General features: G+C 39.2%; 1 protein-coding gene across 1 annotated transcript in view; it reads right to left on the reverse strand.

Moving 5' to 3' along the window:
- The window catches only part of LOC133529293 (protein crumbs), a 200,344-nt gene that overhangs the window by 7,636 nt on the left and 177,452 nt on the right, over positions 1–15,256 (reverse strand). The window contains exons 40-45 of the mRNA XM_061866993.1: positions 12,531–12,646; positions 11,452–11,605; positions 10,709–10,815; positions 9,340–9,527; positions 7,309–7,430; positions 6,373–6,520 (exon numbers count right to left, since the gene is read on the reverse strand). Of these exons, the coding sequence (XP_061722977.1) occupies positions 6,373–6,520; positions 7,309–7,430; positions 9,340–9,527; positions 10,709–10,815; positions 11,452–11,605; positions 12,531–12,646 (835 nt within the window). The remainder of the gene's footprint in view (positions 1–6,372; positions 6,521–7,308; positions 7,431–9,339; positions 9,528–10,708; positions 10,816–11,451; positions 11,606–12,530; positions 12,647–15,256) is intronic.

A 15,256-nucleotide genomic window follows, 5' to 3' on the forward strand; every position in this document is an offset into this window, starting at 1 on the left:
AGTATTTAATTCTTAGTAGCCGAACCCAATATTATCGGCGAAACAAAATGCCACAGACTTCGCTGGTTCGGCCATATACTGAGGATCGGTGAGGATCGGGGTGTGAAGAGAGTTTATTTGGGACGACCGACTGATCGCCGTCCAGAGGGCCCAGATACCGCAGGAGCGACAGTGTACAGGCGGATCTGTGCCAACACAAAGCCGATAACTGGCAGGAAGTGGCACAGGATCGGGACAGGCGGCGTTCTCTCGTTTTGGAGGCCAAGACCCTCTTTGGATCACCGTGCCACAATAGTTAGTTAGTTAGTTTTATTTATTCAATTCAATTCAAATATACTTTATTCATGTAGGCCTAGCAACAAGCACTTATGAATAGTAAGACAGTATTACATATAATTATCTTAAGCTAATTATCAGAGCAATTTATTAATGTTGTAAATACTATTCCATATATAATACTAATGAATATAATTCATAGATCAAATTTAATACTAAAAAAATCACAAAATATAGTCATACAAAAAAAAAATGTATAAAAAATACTAGTCTAGATTGTTTCTAGAATAAAAAAAAATGGTGTAAATTGACAGTTCCGCGGTAAAAAAATGTGTAGTATGCAAGAATTGAGAAAAATGTTTTGGTCCCTTTCTGTGAATCTGCGAAGATATCTCACAATTTTAAAGTGTCAAGTTTATGACAATTTATGTGCTTGGTATGACGTAAGTACATGGTAATGACAAATTATCATATTTACCATATAAATAATTAAGTGACAAAAACGGAAAATGGCGTTATTAATATTTTTTACAAGCCTTTATTTAACTTGCCCTGTTAGTATGTATGGGACAAATATTGCAAGTTAAATTTGACCCACTTCCCGGTTTCCGATGAAGCTGAAAATTTGCATACATATGTAAGTCGGGTGACAATGCAATACCTTACTTACCATCAGGCGGGCCGTATGCTTGTTTGTCACCGACGTAGTATAAAAAAAAATAGTTACATAGTTGAAATCGATTGAGCACATCCCTAAGGAAACCGCACGTAATCTGTTGCGTCGCACAAGCGACGCGTCAAACACGTCGTGGATATATAGCGGCACGTTAAGAGGAAAATGACTAATTAAGGATAATGATTAATGTGTCATGACGCATTGGACGTTTTGGCGTCTTGAGCGACTCCACGAAATCTATGCTAGGTATAGATTTAAAAAATTTTTTTGGAAAAAATTTTTTCTTAGCGGCTCTACTTTCTTCCCACATTAGTTTTACGTATCTGTATTTTGGTGAAATTAGGATCCCATACAATAATAATTCATTCTATATACGTCCCACTGCTGGGCACAGGCCTCCTATCATGCGCGAGAGGGCTCGGGCTATAGTCCCCACGCTAGCCCAATGCGGATTAGGGGCCTTGACATACACCTTTGAATTTCTTCGCAGATGCATGCAGGTTTCCTCATCGAAAAGCTAGTGGTAAATTTCAAATGATATTTTGTACATTCGTTCCGAAAAAACTTAGTGGTACGAGCCAGGATTTGAAGATTTGAACCCGCGACCTCCGGATTGAAAGTCGGACGTGATATAAAATCATTAAATAAATAAATATTATAGGACAGTATTACACAAATTGACTAAGTCCCACAGTAAGCTCAATGAGGCTTGTGTTGAGGGTACTTAGACAACGATATATATAATTATTTATAAATACTTAAATACATAGAAAACACCCATGACTCAGGAACAAATATCCATGCTCATCACACGAATAAATGCCCTTACCAGGGTTATCCACTCGGCCACCACCGCTTCCCATACAATTTCATGGAAATATTTAGTTTCCGTGGTGTTATAGTGTTATTAAATAGCTACAAATTATTAAAATATTATTAACCCGCCTATTTTGATTATTTTGGAACTCGTGTATTGCTCCATGAAACCACCATTTCATAAAGCGGAACTGCTGATTTGGGTTATAAAATTATACATTAATGACCAAAATATTATAAATTAAAACTGTCGTGCGACGGTTTTTTTTTGGTTAGAAATATTTCTTCGACACGTTACTAATGTTTCAAAGCTGGTTTTATCAGCGGTGACAGTTTGAGCGCCACCGGCCCGTTATCACCGTTATCAGTTATCAACACGGCAGATCGCGCGCGATAAGATCCCAACAGCTGTCCGAGCGTGGGGCGGAACCTCATAAATCCTACACCAGTGGCGTTTAGTCTATGGTTTTTTATTTATTTATCGTATATGTACATAACATTGTGACATCACTTTATTCCTCGCCAAACTGCGATCGCAGTTTGTTGGTGAAATAGCGCTCATTTAAGAGGCCGTTATAGGGACCGTGCGCGTTGGAGGGTCTGCCATCTTGTGGCCTGAATCGGAACAATAAACATGTACATTCACACGTCACGTGTTTTCTTGTGCATAGTAGGTTCTGCCATCTTGTGGGCTACATCACATTTACGCCACGCGCCAAAAATCTGACGGCTCCTGTTCATGCACGCTCCCTATCGATTTTAGTCCCAAATTTCTAATTGATAGATTTAGTCGATGACATTGTACACCTTTAGTTAACTATTAGGAATACGTATTGTTATCTTGCATTTTAATAAATCTATTTTTTTAAACATAGTCAATTAATAAGTAACGGTTTTTTTCTGATGGATGTTGAGGTAAACGCGCGTAAAGCACTGATTTTAAAGCTTTCGTAAAGTTAGGACAGCTAAAAATGGTAATTTTGTATTCCACATATCCTGCACTTCAACTTTAATAAACTGCACTTTTGTTATTATAAATTTGAAGTAGTGTAAATGAAAGACGAAATCAATTTTCTCCAGAAATTATTTCAAAACAAGAGATAATTTCTCTGAAAATCGAGTTAATTTCAACGTAATTTTTGATACTTAAACAATCTACAACATTTGCTGAAACTGTTGTTATACATCATTTTATTATTTTATTGACCACCATAATTTTTTGATGAATTAAAAAAAAAAACTGTCCCTTCTCGTCACATATTACCGGGCACGCACGCTTGCGACCTCATTATTAAAAAGCAAGATGACAAGACGTGCTAATAGAATCCAATACTTGTTATTTAGATATTACGTAACAAAAGGTGTACAATTTCAACGACTAAATCTACCAATTTTACATTTTTCTCTAAAATCGTTACCGCGCTCTTAAGGTGGACTGGATTCAGCCAGCAGTATTTGAAACATTGTAGCGTTTTTTGTCTCTTACTTCATCGATGCGAAAACTGGATAAACAAGTTTCACTCGATATAGAAATAATTTTCAATCTGTGATAAGATAATATTAGCGAGAATAGTATTTTATGCATCAGTTGTATAAGAAGGGTCAAAAAAGGCGAGTGGCGTGAGTTACAATGTGAGCCGGAGCCGAAGGCGTAGGCGAACATTGTAAAGGAATACGCCACGAGAATTTTTTGACCTACTTATACAACGTTGCATACAATATTTTTCCTACGAGTCAACAAAAATAAATCTTAATTTAGGTAAACAAATTACAGCAAAAGTATATAGCCAAGACGCGCGAGCATACCTTGTTACGCGCCCGGCCCGCCCCGGGCCGCGGCCGGCCGGTCGGCAACACCTCCTCGTAACTCATGAGGCCCTGGTACTTGCTACTTGCTAAATTAATTTTTTGGACAGTTTTTTCTCAATTTTGGCCACCGTAGCCTACGGAGACTAACAAGCAACGCTAAGCGGTCTTCGTAGTCTATGGGTGTTGCTATATTACGGGTGTCACATGCGTGTTTCTGACTTATGACGTAATTATTTTTACTATGCAACCAAATGAATATTTTGTAAGTTGGCATCAATGCACTTAGTTTAAAACTGTATTCGTTTTGGTTTTGTTAGGTTGATAGCCATTAATCGCAGTAACATTATAGCTTATAAAAGCACAAGAGCTTTTATGAGGAATAGACAATATAGACTTTTCTTGAAATCTTTTATGTATGTTCTTATATTCGTGTTAATGAATGCATAAATCACAGATAACAGTAGAGGAGTAGGAAATAGTATTTTATGCATCAGTTGTATAAGAAGGGTCAAAAAAGGCGAGTGGCGTGAGTTACAATGTGATCCGGAGCCGAAGGCGTAGGCGAACATTGTAAAGGAATACGCCACGAGAATTTTTTGACCTACTTATACAACGTTGCATACAATATTTTTCCTACGAGTCAACAAAAATAAATCTTAATTTAGGTAAACAAATTACAGCAAAAGTATATAGCCAAGACGCGCGAGCATACCTTGTTACGCGCCCGGCCCGCCCCGGGCCGCGGCCGGCCGGTCGGCGACACCTCCTCGTAACTCATGAGGCCCTGGTACTTGCTACTTACTAAATTAATTTTTTGGACAGTTTTTTCTCAATTTTGGCCACCGTAGCCTACGGAGACTAACAAGCAACGCTAAGCGGTCTTCGTAGTCTATGGGTGTTGCTATATTACGGGTGTCACATGCGTGTTTCTGACTTATGAAGTAATTATTTTTACTATGCAACCAAATGAATATTTTGTAAGTTGGCATCAATGCACTTAGTTTAAAACCGTATTCGTTTTGGTTTTGTTAGGTTGGTAGCCATTAATCGCAGTAACGTTATAGCGTATAAAAACACAAGAGCTGTTATGAGGAATAGACAATATAGACTTTTCTTGAAATCTTTTATGTATGTTCTTATATTCGTGTTAATGAATGCATAAATGACAGATAACAGTTGAGGAGTAGGAAAAATATTTTGTACTTTTACTTTTTTTATGTACTATTACTTATTATTTGACACTAACACAGGTTACTGACGAATGGCAACCTTGTTACATCATGATAAGGTTTACTTTTAATGTATCAGTTGAGGTTCAAGTCTCGGCCTCGAAAGATAAGAGAACAGGGACGCTCCGTGGGAATAAACTCGACCTACAATAAGAAGTGGCCACGAATGTAACTCGCTAATAAACTCGACCTAAAATAAGAATTGGCCACGAAGGTAACTCACCAATTAGGTGGGTGATACGGAAGTTGAAAAAAAGGACGAATTGATAACATCCTATATAAATCTTGTAAATGCCTAAAGCAACCTACCATAACCAGCATAACTTTGGGAACAAATAATAGTATTATATGCAACAGTATAAGAAGGGTCAAAAAAGGCGAGTGGCGTGAGTTACAATGAGCCGAAGGCGTAGGCGAACATTGTAAAGCAATACGCCACGAGAATGGCTACCAACCTAACAAAATCAAAACGAATGCAGTTTCAAACTAAGTGCATTGCTGCCAAATTAAAAAATGTTCATTTGGTTGCATAGTAGGAACAATTGCTTCATAAGTCAGAAACACGCATGTGACATCCGTAATATAACAACACCCATAGACTACGAAGACCGCTTAGCGTTGCTTGTTAGTCTCCATAGGCTAATGTGGCCAAAATCGAGAAAAAACTGTCCAAAAATTTAATTTAGCAAAGAGTAAGTACCAGGGCCTCATGAGTTACAAGAAGGTGTCGCCGACCGGCCGGCCGCGGCGCGTAACAAGGTATGCTCGCGTATCTTAGCTATATACTTTTGCTTTGTTTACCTAAATTAAGATTTATTTTTGTTGACTCGTAGGAAAAGTATTGTATGCAACGTATAAGTGGGTCAAAAAAGGCGAGTGGCGTGAGTTATAAACGAATACATCACGAGCTTCTTATACAACTTCGTCTACTTGTGGCCTACTTTATTCTCATTTAGATATCGTTTGTATGTCGTATAATTGACAAGCAGCTCGATTCGGGCAACCAATGTCACTTTCACGTTAGAAATATCGCAGATAGACCTGGGATCACAGCGGAATCGAAATAAACGTCAATTTTGTCATGTCGTTTAGTTATCGATCTTTTAAATATCTTTCCAAGATTTTAGTGTCTAAATGATTCTTAGAATCGGGCCGTAAGTCATGTCAACATTTTATTAAAAGTTTGAGAAAAAAAAAATTAATGGATATTATGAAGGACTCACCTAAAAAAGCGCTGGTGGCCTAGCGGTAAGAGCGTGCGACTTGCAATCCGGAGGTCGCGGATTCAAACCCCGGCTCGTACCAATGAGTTTTTCGGAACTTAAGTACGAAATATCATTTGATATTTACCAGTCGCTTTTCGGTGAAGGAAAACATCGTGAGGAAACCGGACTAATCCTAACAAGGCCTAGTTTACCCTCTGGGTTGGAAGGTCAGATGGCAGTCGCTTTCGTAAAAATTAGTGCCTACGCCAAATCTTGGGATTAGTTGTCAAGCGGACCCCAGGCTCCCATGAGCCGTGGCAAAATGCCGGGACAACGCGAGGAAGAAGAATGAAGGACTCACCTGGCGGGCACACGCACAGGAACCCGCCGCGCGTGTGGCGGCACGTGCCGCCGTGCAGGCAGCGCTGCGCGCCGCCCTCCGCGCACTCGTCCTTCTCTGTCTCGCAGTGCACGCCGGTGAACCCGGGCTCGCACGCGCACATCGGCACCTAGGCGGCGAAATTATAATAATAACTGTAATTTTTTTTTTTGAGTAAAGAATATTCTATTTATTGACAATAACAATATACATAATGGATATATACAGATGATTACTATAACTAGCTTATATCTAAAATAGGCCCTTGAGGCATTGTACCAAGGATGCTGGCGGCAAATGATTGTATTAATATAACGTATACCTTTTTGGTGTTTCATGGTCATTATTTTCCATTTTGGAATCTTTCGCTTGCTCAAGTATCAATATTAGCACGAGCGGTTAAACAATAACTTTGCCCCCTTTTGAAACAAATAACTATTTTTTAACCAATTATTAGGTTTCAAATGTTAGTTCGAAGAGGTTTTATTACACAAAACATATTTTTTTTATTTTTTTTTATTATAGGACATTATTACATTAATTGACTAAGTCCCACAGTAAGCTCAATAAGGCTTGTGTTGAGAGTACTTAGACAACGACATATATAATATATAAATATTTATAAATACTTAAATACATAGAAAACACCCATGACTCAGGAACAAATATCCATGCTCATCACACGAATACATGCCCTTACCAGGATTTGAACCCGGGACCATCAGCTTCGTAGGCAGGGCCACTGCCCACTAGGCCAAGCTGGTCGTCGTTATTAACCATGTGCCCCTCCCCTTGATCGACATCAACTTCTCCACATTCTACTAATAGGCACATCTAATGTGGAGAAGTTGATGTCGATTCGTTGGAAATCAGTTTTGCTCCTAAGTTGTGTATTATGTACTGGTGCAGTACACGCACCTCCCCGTCGGCGTCGCAGGCGCCGTGCTCGCAGGGCTGCAGCTCGCAGAAGGCGCGCTCGCAGTGCACGCCCACCCACCCGCTGGAGCACGTGCACGTGTAGTTGTTGCCTCGCGGCGCGTCTGCAACATACAAACGTGCTTACATCGTAGTATCTAATGTATGTGTAAGCTCTATCCCCCTTATTCATAAACGTGTACTAATAATAATCGTTTGTCCCTTTCCGACGTATTGGTATGATGGAAAGGGACAAACACCACGTACACGTTTATGAGTAAGGGGGTATATGTTTTGTCGTTATTTATGTATATATTATAAGTAGTTTAAGTATGTATATTTATATGTATGTTTGTATGTATGGTATGTTATTGTATAATATTTGGTTGTTGTTGTTAAAGTAGCACCGCCCATAATCTTTCTGCTTTGCCTAAAGGTTGACTGGTAGAGAATGCCGCATGGCATTTAGTCCGCCTTTTGTACTATAAGGTTTTCTTTTGAGCAATAAAGATTAAATAAATAAATATCTCGTAAAGCCCATGCAATGTACATTTGTACAGTCGCCATTTTTTTTATTGATTCGAAAAAAATTGGCAAAAAGAAGTACCCACTTAGGGCGTCGTATTGCAACCCTATGAGGTACAGAACATTACGGCCCAAAGAATCTGGAATTTCCTAATCATCAGTAATGAACTTTAAAGAGCTGTAACAATAGATCATTACCTGGTCGACGTGGCACTCAAAGGCCCACAAACCCCAATAATAATAATACCGCCGGTAACAACTCGGTGGTACCTAGTGGGAATAACCCCTATCTGTATTTAACTTGACGTCACAAGTCATCGGCATTAAAGTTTCGCTCTCTGATTATAATACTGGCACGTCCCTATATTGCATAGTGCGCCTATCTTAAACGAGCAATTCTTGTATATATATTTATATATATATTTCTGTGATCTCGGAAACGGCTCTAACGATTTCGCTGAAATTTGGTACATGGGGGTTTTTGGGGGTATAAAATCTATCTAGATTAGTCTTATATTTGGGAAAAAGCGTGTTTACGAGTTTTCATGCGTTTTTTTTTCGACGCAGAATATGGTCGCTAATTTCGTATTGCCCGCCACTGTCGGTCTGGTCCAGCGGGTTAAGACGCGGACTGCTAAACGAGTGTTACGGGTTCGAATCTCGCCCGGTGACTAACTTTTGTTTTTTTTTTATATGTTCAAGTTTATATATAATTTTTTAATTTTTATTGTTTTAGACAAGTTTAATTTAGTAAAAAAATGTAGTTAAGATTATCACCTATATACCACCATATTACAATAAATAGTTATAACCGAGCAAAGCTCACTTACTACTTACTGAGTTATATAAGTATGTACCGTACTTACTAATTAATTAACTAGGCAATAAGCTAACCCATCTGTATTTCAGGGAGTTCCATCTGTCTTGTCTGTTTTAATTTTTTGTCTTTTAATTATTTATATAAGAATTCAAGCCTTGGCGACCCTCTACATCTCTAAGGATAATTTAATATCTTTTTTTATATTTTATCTCTGACACTTAGAGACTTATACATCTCTAAAGAATTTTAGTATTTTATGTTTTTTTTTTTTTTATCATAGTTTTTTTGTGTAATTTGACATTTAGAGACAGTATACATCTCTAATAAAGTATTTATTATTTCATCGATTCCATATTTGTAATTTTTTTTATTAATTTTCATTGTTTGTAAAAATGGACATGCAAAAAGTGCCCCTGTGGCCTATTTGCTGAATAAATGTTTGATTTTGATTTCTTGCAGTTTGGCGGAAGAAAACAAAATTGTGAAAGCAGGGTTTTTTACCAGAATAAATGATTTTTTATTTGATTTAAGACGGTCGGACCAGTGGACACCCATAATGTCGCGGAGGCATCTCAGATGGAAGCTGTCTAACACAACACACGATTAGGAAACCTGTAATTTATGTTAACCTAGTTTTAGTTTACTTAAGCTGTTGGTTTTCCGAATAAAATAAAATAAAATAAAAATACCTGGCACGTCCCTGCAGACGGCGCCGTGCTGGCACGGCTGGTGCGCGCACGTGCGCTCGCGCGGCGTCTCGCAGCGGCCGCCGCGCCACTCGCTCGCGCACGTGCACACGAAGCCGCCCGGCGTGTCCGTGCACGTGCCGCCGTGCGCGCACGGCGTGGACGCGCACTCGTCAATATCTGTTTCGCAACTGTGGAATATGAAATAGAAGTCAGTGAAATTGCTGTCTGGTATTTTTTTCTGTTGGTTAAATTGTTCGTTTGCGTAATTTTATTGTCTTTTTAACCCCGTTTCACTCATGAGGGATTTCGGGAGAATGTAGTGTGCGTTCAACGCCACACTCACACTCTCTTATTACCTTATATACCGGGTGTGGTCTGTAACACGAGCAAAAAATTAAACTATATACTTTACTCCTCAAACTGACCAACATTTGTTCAGCGACTTTTAAAAACTATTTTAAATTTTAATTTTTATCATCTCTTCTTCCTCGCGTTGTCCCGGCATATTGCCGCGTCTCATGGGAGCCTGGGGTCCGCTTGACAACTAATTCCAAGATTTGGCGTAGGCACTAGTTTTTACGAAAGTCTGACCTTCCTTCCTTCTACCATCTGACCTTCCAACCCAGAGGGTAAACTAGGCCTTGTGGGGATTAGTCCGGTTTCCTCACGATACCTTCACCGAAAAGCGACTGGTAAATATCAAATGATATTTCGTACATAAGTTCCGAAAAACTCATTGGTACAAGCCGGGTTTTGAACCCGCAACCTTCGGATTGCAAGTCGCACGCTCTTACCGCTAGGCCACCAGCGCTTCCTATTTTTCATACAAATTAAATATTATCTTCAAAATTCGCAATACATTGCGTCTTAGAATAAACTTTAAAGTGTTCTAAAAATCAAAATACAAGTTATTTTTAAAAGTCGCTGAACAAATCTTGGTCAGTTTGAGGAGTATAGCCTACGGTTTAATTTTTGCTCGTGTTACAGGCCACACCCGGTATAATCTCAATGACCCCCCCCCCCCCCCCCCCCTTGTGGGGCGTGAAAGGAGAACTATCTGCTATTGAGTATACGTTTATCATAAATAACAAGTACATGCCATTATATACTAAGTTCTACGAAGGTGCTGAGTGTTAGGGTCGGTAACGCGCATGTGACTCCTCTGGAGTCGCAGGCGTCCATAGGCTACGGAGACTGTTTATCAGGCGGACCGTACGCTTGTTTGCCACCGACGTAGTATATAATACAGTGGGTAAGGCATAGTACACACACTACAAAAAAAGTACATAATTTATATTCTTGTACTCGCATCGAATGAAGGAGACCTTTTTAGATTTTAGTTCTAGAAAATGTACAAAAATGTACTTACAATTGTCCGGTAAATCCTTCAGGGCATTCGCAGGTGTAGTTGGCCACGAGATCACGACATGTTGCTCCATTCTGGCAGTTGTTATGCAAGCACTCGTTTATATCAGTCTGAAATTAATATATAAATATTATAGGACATTATTACACAAATTGACTAGGTCCCACAGTAAGCTCAATAAGGCTTGTGTTGAGGGTACTTAGACAACGATATATATAATATATAAATATTTATAAATACTTAAATATGTACATAGAAAACACCCATGACGCAGGAACAAATATCCATGCTCATCACACGAATAAATGCCCTTACCAGGTTTTGAACCCGGGACCATTGGCTTCATAGGCAGGGTCACTGCCCACTAGGCCAGACAGGTCGTCGAATATAATAATATGTGTTTCGATAAATTATACTCTAACAATTATGTAATTAAACTAAAAATATCTATTACAAATCCACCGCGCGCTCACTGACATGTCATTGAAATTAATGATGAGCAGTACACCGGATGCGTTTGCGTATCGCGCGTTGTAATATACAGATCTTTATCATACACGGCACACCGCTTGCGTGACGTGTGCGTTCACGCGACGCATGCTCTAAATATATTAAAACAGAGTTTCCCATGAGTCCTGTTGCAGGCACGTCCTCGCAGCGGCCGCCTCGGGCACAGTCCTGCTCGAGGCACAGCACGCAGCCTATGGTGGTGCCGTCCTGCTGCAGGCACAGGGTCCTGGACTCACCTCGCAGTAATCACCGGAGTAACCTGCGGGACACGCGCACGCGTACGAGGAGCGGACGTCCTCGCAGCGGCCGCCTCGAGCGCAGTCCTGCTCGAGGCACAGCACGCAGCCTATGGTGGTGCCGCCGTCGGCGGTGCCCCAGGGCCTGCCGCTTCTGTACACGACAAATACATACCTCCTTATTCATAAACGTGTACTAAAGTTACGATGCCGCTGATCATCGTTTGTCCCGACGTATTGGTATGATGGAAAGGGACAAACGATGATCAGCTGCATCGTAACTTTCGTACACGTTTATGACTAAGGGGGATACTGTTTAAACTATTTTTTATCAAGCAACCGACCAATCAACTACGGAGGCTTAACAAAAGAGTGCGAATAATGCCAATGCCTTAACAGGCACCAGCGGAGTCTCAAGTTATATTAAGAATTCCCCAGAGAAACAGATTACGCTCTCTATACTCTGTATCGTTAGGTATTTAAATAAAAGTAAACAAAATCTACCCTCAAATGGCTCCTTAAGCCAGTTGAGGGTAACATTTTCTTTTATTGGTTTTAATTCTGAAACTATAAATCCAGAAAAGTTTATATGACATTTTAGTCTCTAAATGTGATCAGGAATACACTGTTAAAATCTATTAAACAGTGTAGAAGAGATAGTTAAACTGAAATGAATTTTCGAGCTTATTCAGACCGAGCGGCCCCCACCATCCTATCAGTTAAAGAATAAGGATCAAAGTCAAATGGCGTTTTAATCATGCATCGAAAGATAGCAGTAAATTTACGTAACTTCGTCTTCTTTGACAATTTCAATTCAATTTCAATTTTAATTATTTCGTCATCACAGGTAACAGTTAGGTGACAGTAAATTAATATGAATTATGTACATCAGCCATGATGAGCCGTTTAGGCTTAAGAAATTTAAATTGCAATTATATATACAAAGCAGATACTTAATATAATAATTACAATACACCTCTATTTCAAATTCTCTTTCGCATAACGGTCAGTCAATAATGACCCTGCGCAGGAGGTCCCGTTTAACATTCATCATAGAGATCCGATATCGGTATACTCACATCAGTTCGTAGTGGGGCTGAGCGTCGATTTTGGCGGCCGCCTCGCCGACGTACAGCTCCTTGTCAGGGAAGAATGGCAACAACATGGAACCCACGTACACAGCGCCCATGCAGCCCTAAATAGTTCAGTACAGTTCAGTTCAGTTCTAATATACTTTATTCATGTAGGCCTAGCAACAAGCACTTATGAATAGTCAAGGTGCGACCAGACCGCAGCTTAAAAACCCTAAAAACGGTCACGATACGGAATCGCAGTGACGCGTCGTATGCGTACCGTTTTTGACGCATGCTCCCCACACCGCTGCTTAAAAAACGGTGGCGGTACGGAATCGCAGTGACGTGCTTCACGCGAATCTTTTTTGTTTACAAAACAGTTGCGTCTTTTACGTCACCGGTGTGGTGTCTGCCATAAGATCTCCGTGTAACATTCTTTGCGATTTTTACGCAGATCAATTTACGGTGCGTCAGCGTATTTTAAGCAGCGGTGTGGGGAGCATGCGTCAAAAACGGTACGCATACGACGCGTCACTGCGAATCCGTATCGTGACCGTTTTTTAAGCTGCGGTCTGGTCGTACCTTAAGACAGTATTAACGGCACTAATCATGGGACATTTAAGAGAAAATTTGAAGTATTTTGATATTTCACCGACACCTGTTAAATTTCTACTGCTTTACGATTTAAAAGTTGAATGTTCAATTCGTCCTTTATGTTTTCTGTGTATTTAATGAAAGCTACTGCAATTAGTTTCAATATTATTAACCAATTAAAACTGTGGTTTTTTGCTCCAGTCATGGGATATATGGCGCCATTCATTTTCAAGCTAAGAAAATATCAATGAAAAATTAAACTTAAGAGGCTGTCAACACCCAATGTCCTTGAAATTGATGTTACTTAAACAGTTTTTTAAGAAAGACTATTTGTTTTAGTAAAGTAAGAAAAATATATGTTCATATTAATTATATTTCAAAGACCGTGGTCGTACTCGATATACGATTGAACGAAATCGGCTCGATAGAAAATAATTGCAAAGATTGGTCTAAAAATCACAATTAAACGGTTTTATGTCTTTATTGTTTTGACTTATGGGTCTGCAATTAAAATCACAATATCTAAACCTTGGTCGAGTTAAATATTACACTAATAATCCACTTTTTTTTATTTAAATATTTTTCTTATTATTCCCTTGCCCAGGCCCAGTAACATGCGACAGTGCTATCTCATTTACTCCGATACAAATAGACAGTGTGCGCGCTTTAGGTATTGACAGCCTCTTAAGCAGCTCTTTGGCTCTTGTTTGTGGTAAAATGTTGCCAGCGATTACTGATGGTGAATACGTGTTTCACAGGATTTGTCTATACCATCCCATTACTGGTGCCTGTTCCATTATAGGGGTGTTTACTATATTATATATAATTATCTTAAGTTAATTATCAGAGCATTTTCTTGATGTAAATATTATTCTATAATACTTTTGAATTATAAAATATAATACAGATCAAATTGAATACTAACAATTTCACAAAATAAAAAAACAAATGTATAAAAAATACTAGTCTAGAATGTTTCTAGAATAAATTCTAAATGTCTACCAAAAAAAAAAGAAGCAGAAAGGACGCACATGCATTGGAATATCCATTTCATAATCATTATTCAAATATAATAAATAATTAATCACCCACCAGAGAGGTATGGGCACAAGAGAGGTATGGGCATTGTGAATTTCATCTCGATTAGTGTGATAGGGCACAGCACAGCGGATGTCATTCCAGATCTAGAGCAGAGCCCAACTGGGGAAGTACCTCCACCTTACAGAAAACCGCAGCCAAATAACACTAGACCCTACTCATAGTGTTGTGTTCCTGCCGGTTGCCAGAGCTCAACGAGGAGGGTCAGGGTCGACAACGCGCATGTAACTCCTCTGGAGTTGCAGGCGTACATAAGCTACGGAGACTGCTTACCATGGCTACCAGCGCTACCGTTGTATTTTTTTATTTTAAAAATTTTTTTTTTTTACTTCTGGGGCGGCTAAACTTATTGGGCCGGGCGTCAAATTTTAAAATACGCCCCTGGGAAGTCGCAAAACTGTTGGAGCTGATGAAATATTTACTATACGTTAAAACGAAAGGGGATGACCGCCCCGAAACCGCCTTTACATACAAACGTAGTCCCCGTTCTCCTCTCTCGATATTAACATTATTGAAAATATTTTTACAGTACATATGGTGCTATTTTTCCGCACTCGTGCGTAAATTAGCATATTACGTTACTGTGTCGAACATTTAAAGGACCATATGTATTGTAAAACGTTGTACGATACATGTGCGAATAGGTAATTCGCAACTCGTGTCGATTTAAAACACTCCCTTCGGTCGTGTTTTAATTTATCGCCACTCGTTTCGAATTTCCTATTTTTCGCACTTGTATCGTATGCTTTGATGTGTTTTAATGATAGCTATGCCAGACCGTTAAATTTTTTCAATATTATAAGAGTCAGGGGCATTTAATAATTTGTATGAGACTTGATTTCGCTTTGTTATATATAACTATTATACTAGACTAATTAATATATATATACAATTCTGTAAAACTATTTTCCATACTGTCTACATCCAGGGAGGAAAATGAGGACTACATTCGTATGGAGAATTGATCATCCTCTTAAACGTTTTGCCGTTAAACGTTCAAAAATTTTGCTTCCTTTATATTGATATTATAAGAATAGGTC

This window comes from Cydia pomonella, chromosome 1 (genome assembly GCF_033807575.1).
Source record: "Cydia pomonella isolate Wapato2018A chromosome 1, ilCydPomo1, whole genome shotgun sequence".
NCBI classification, from domain to species: Eukaryota; Metazoa; Arthropoda; class Insecta; order Lepidoptera; family Tortricidae; genus Cydia; species Cydia pomonella.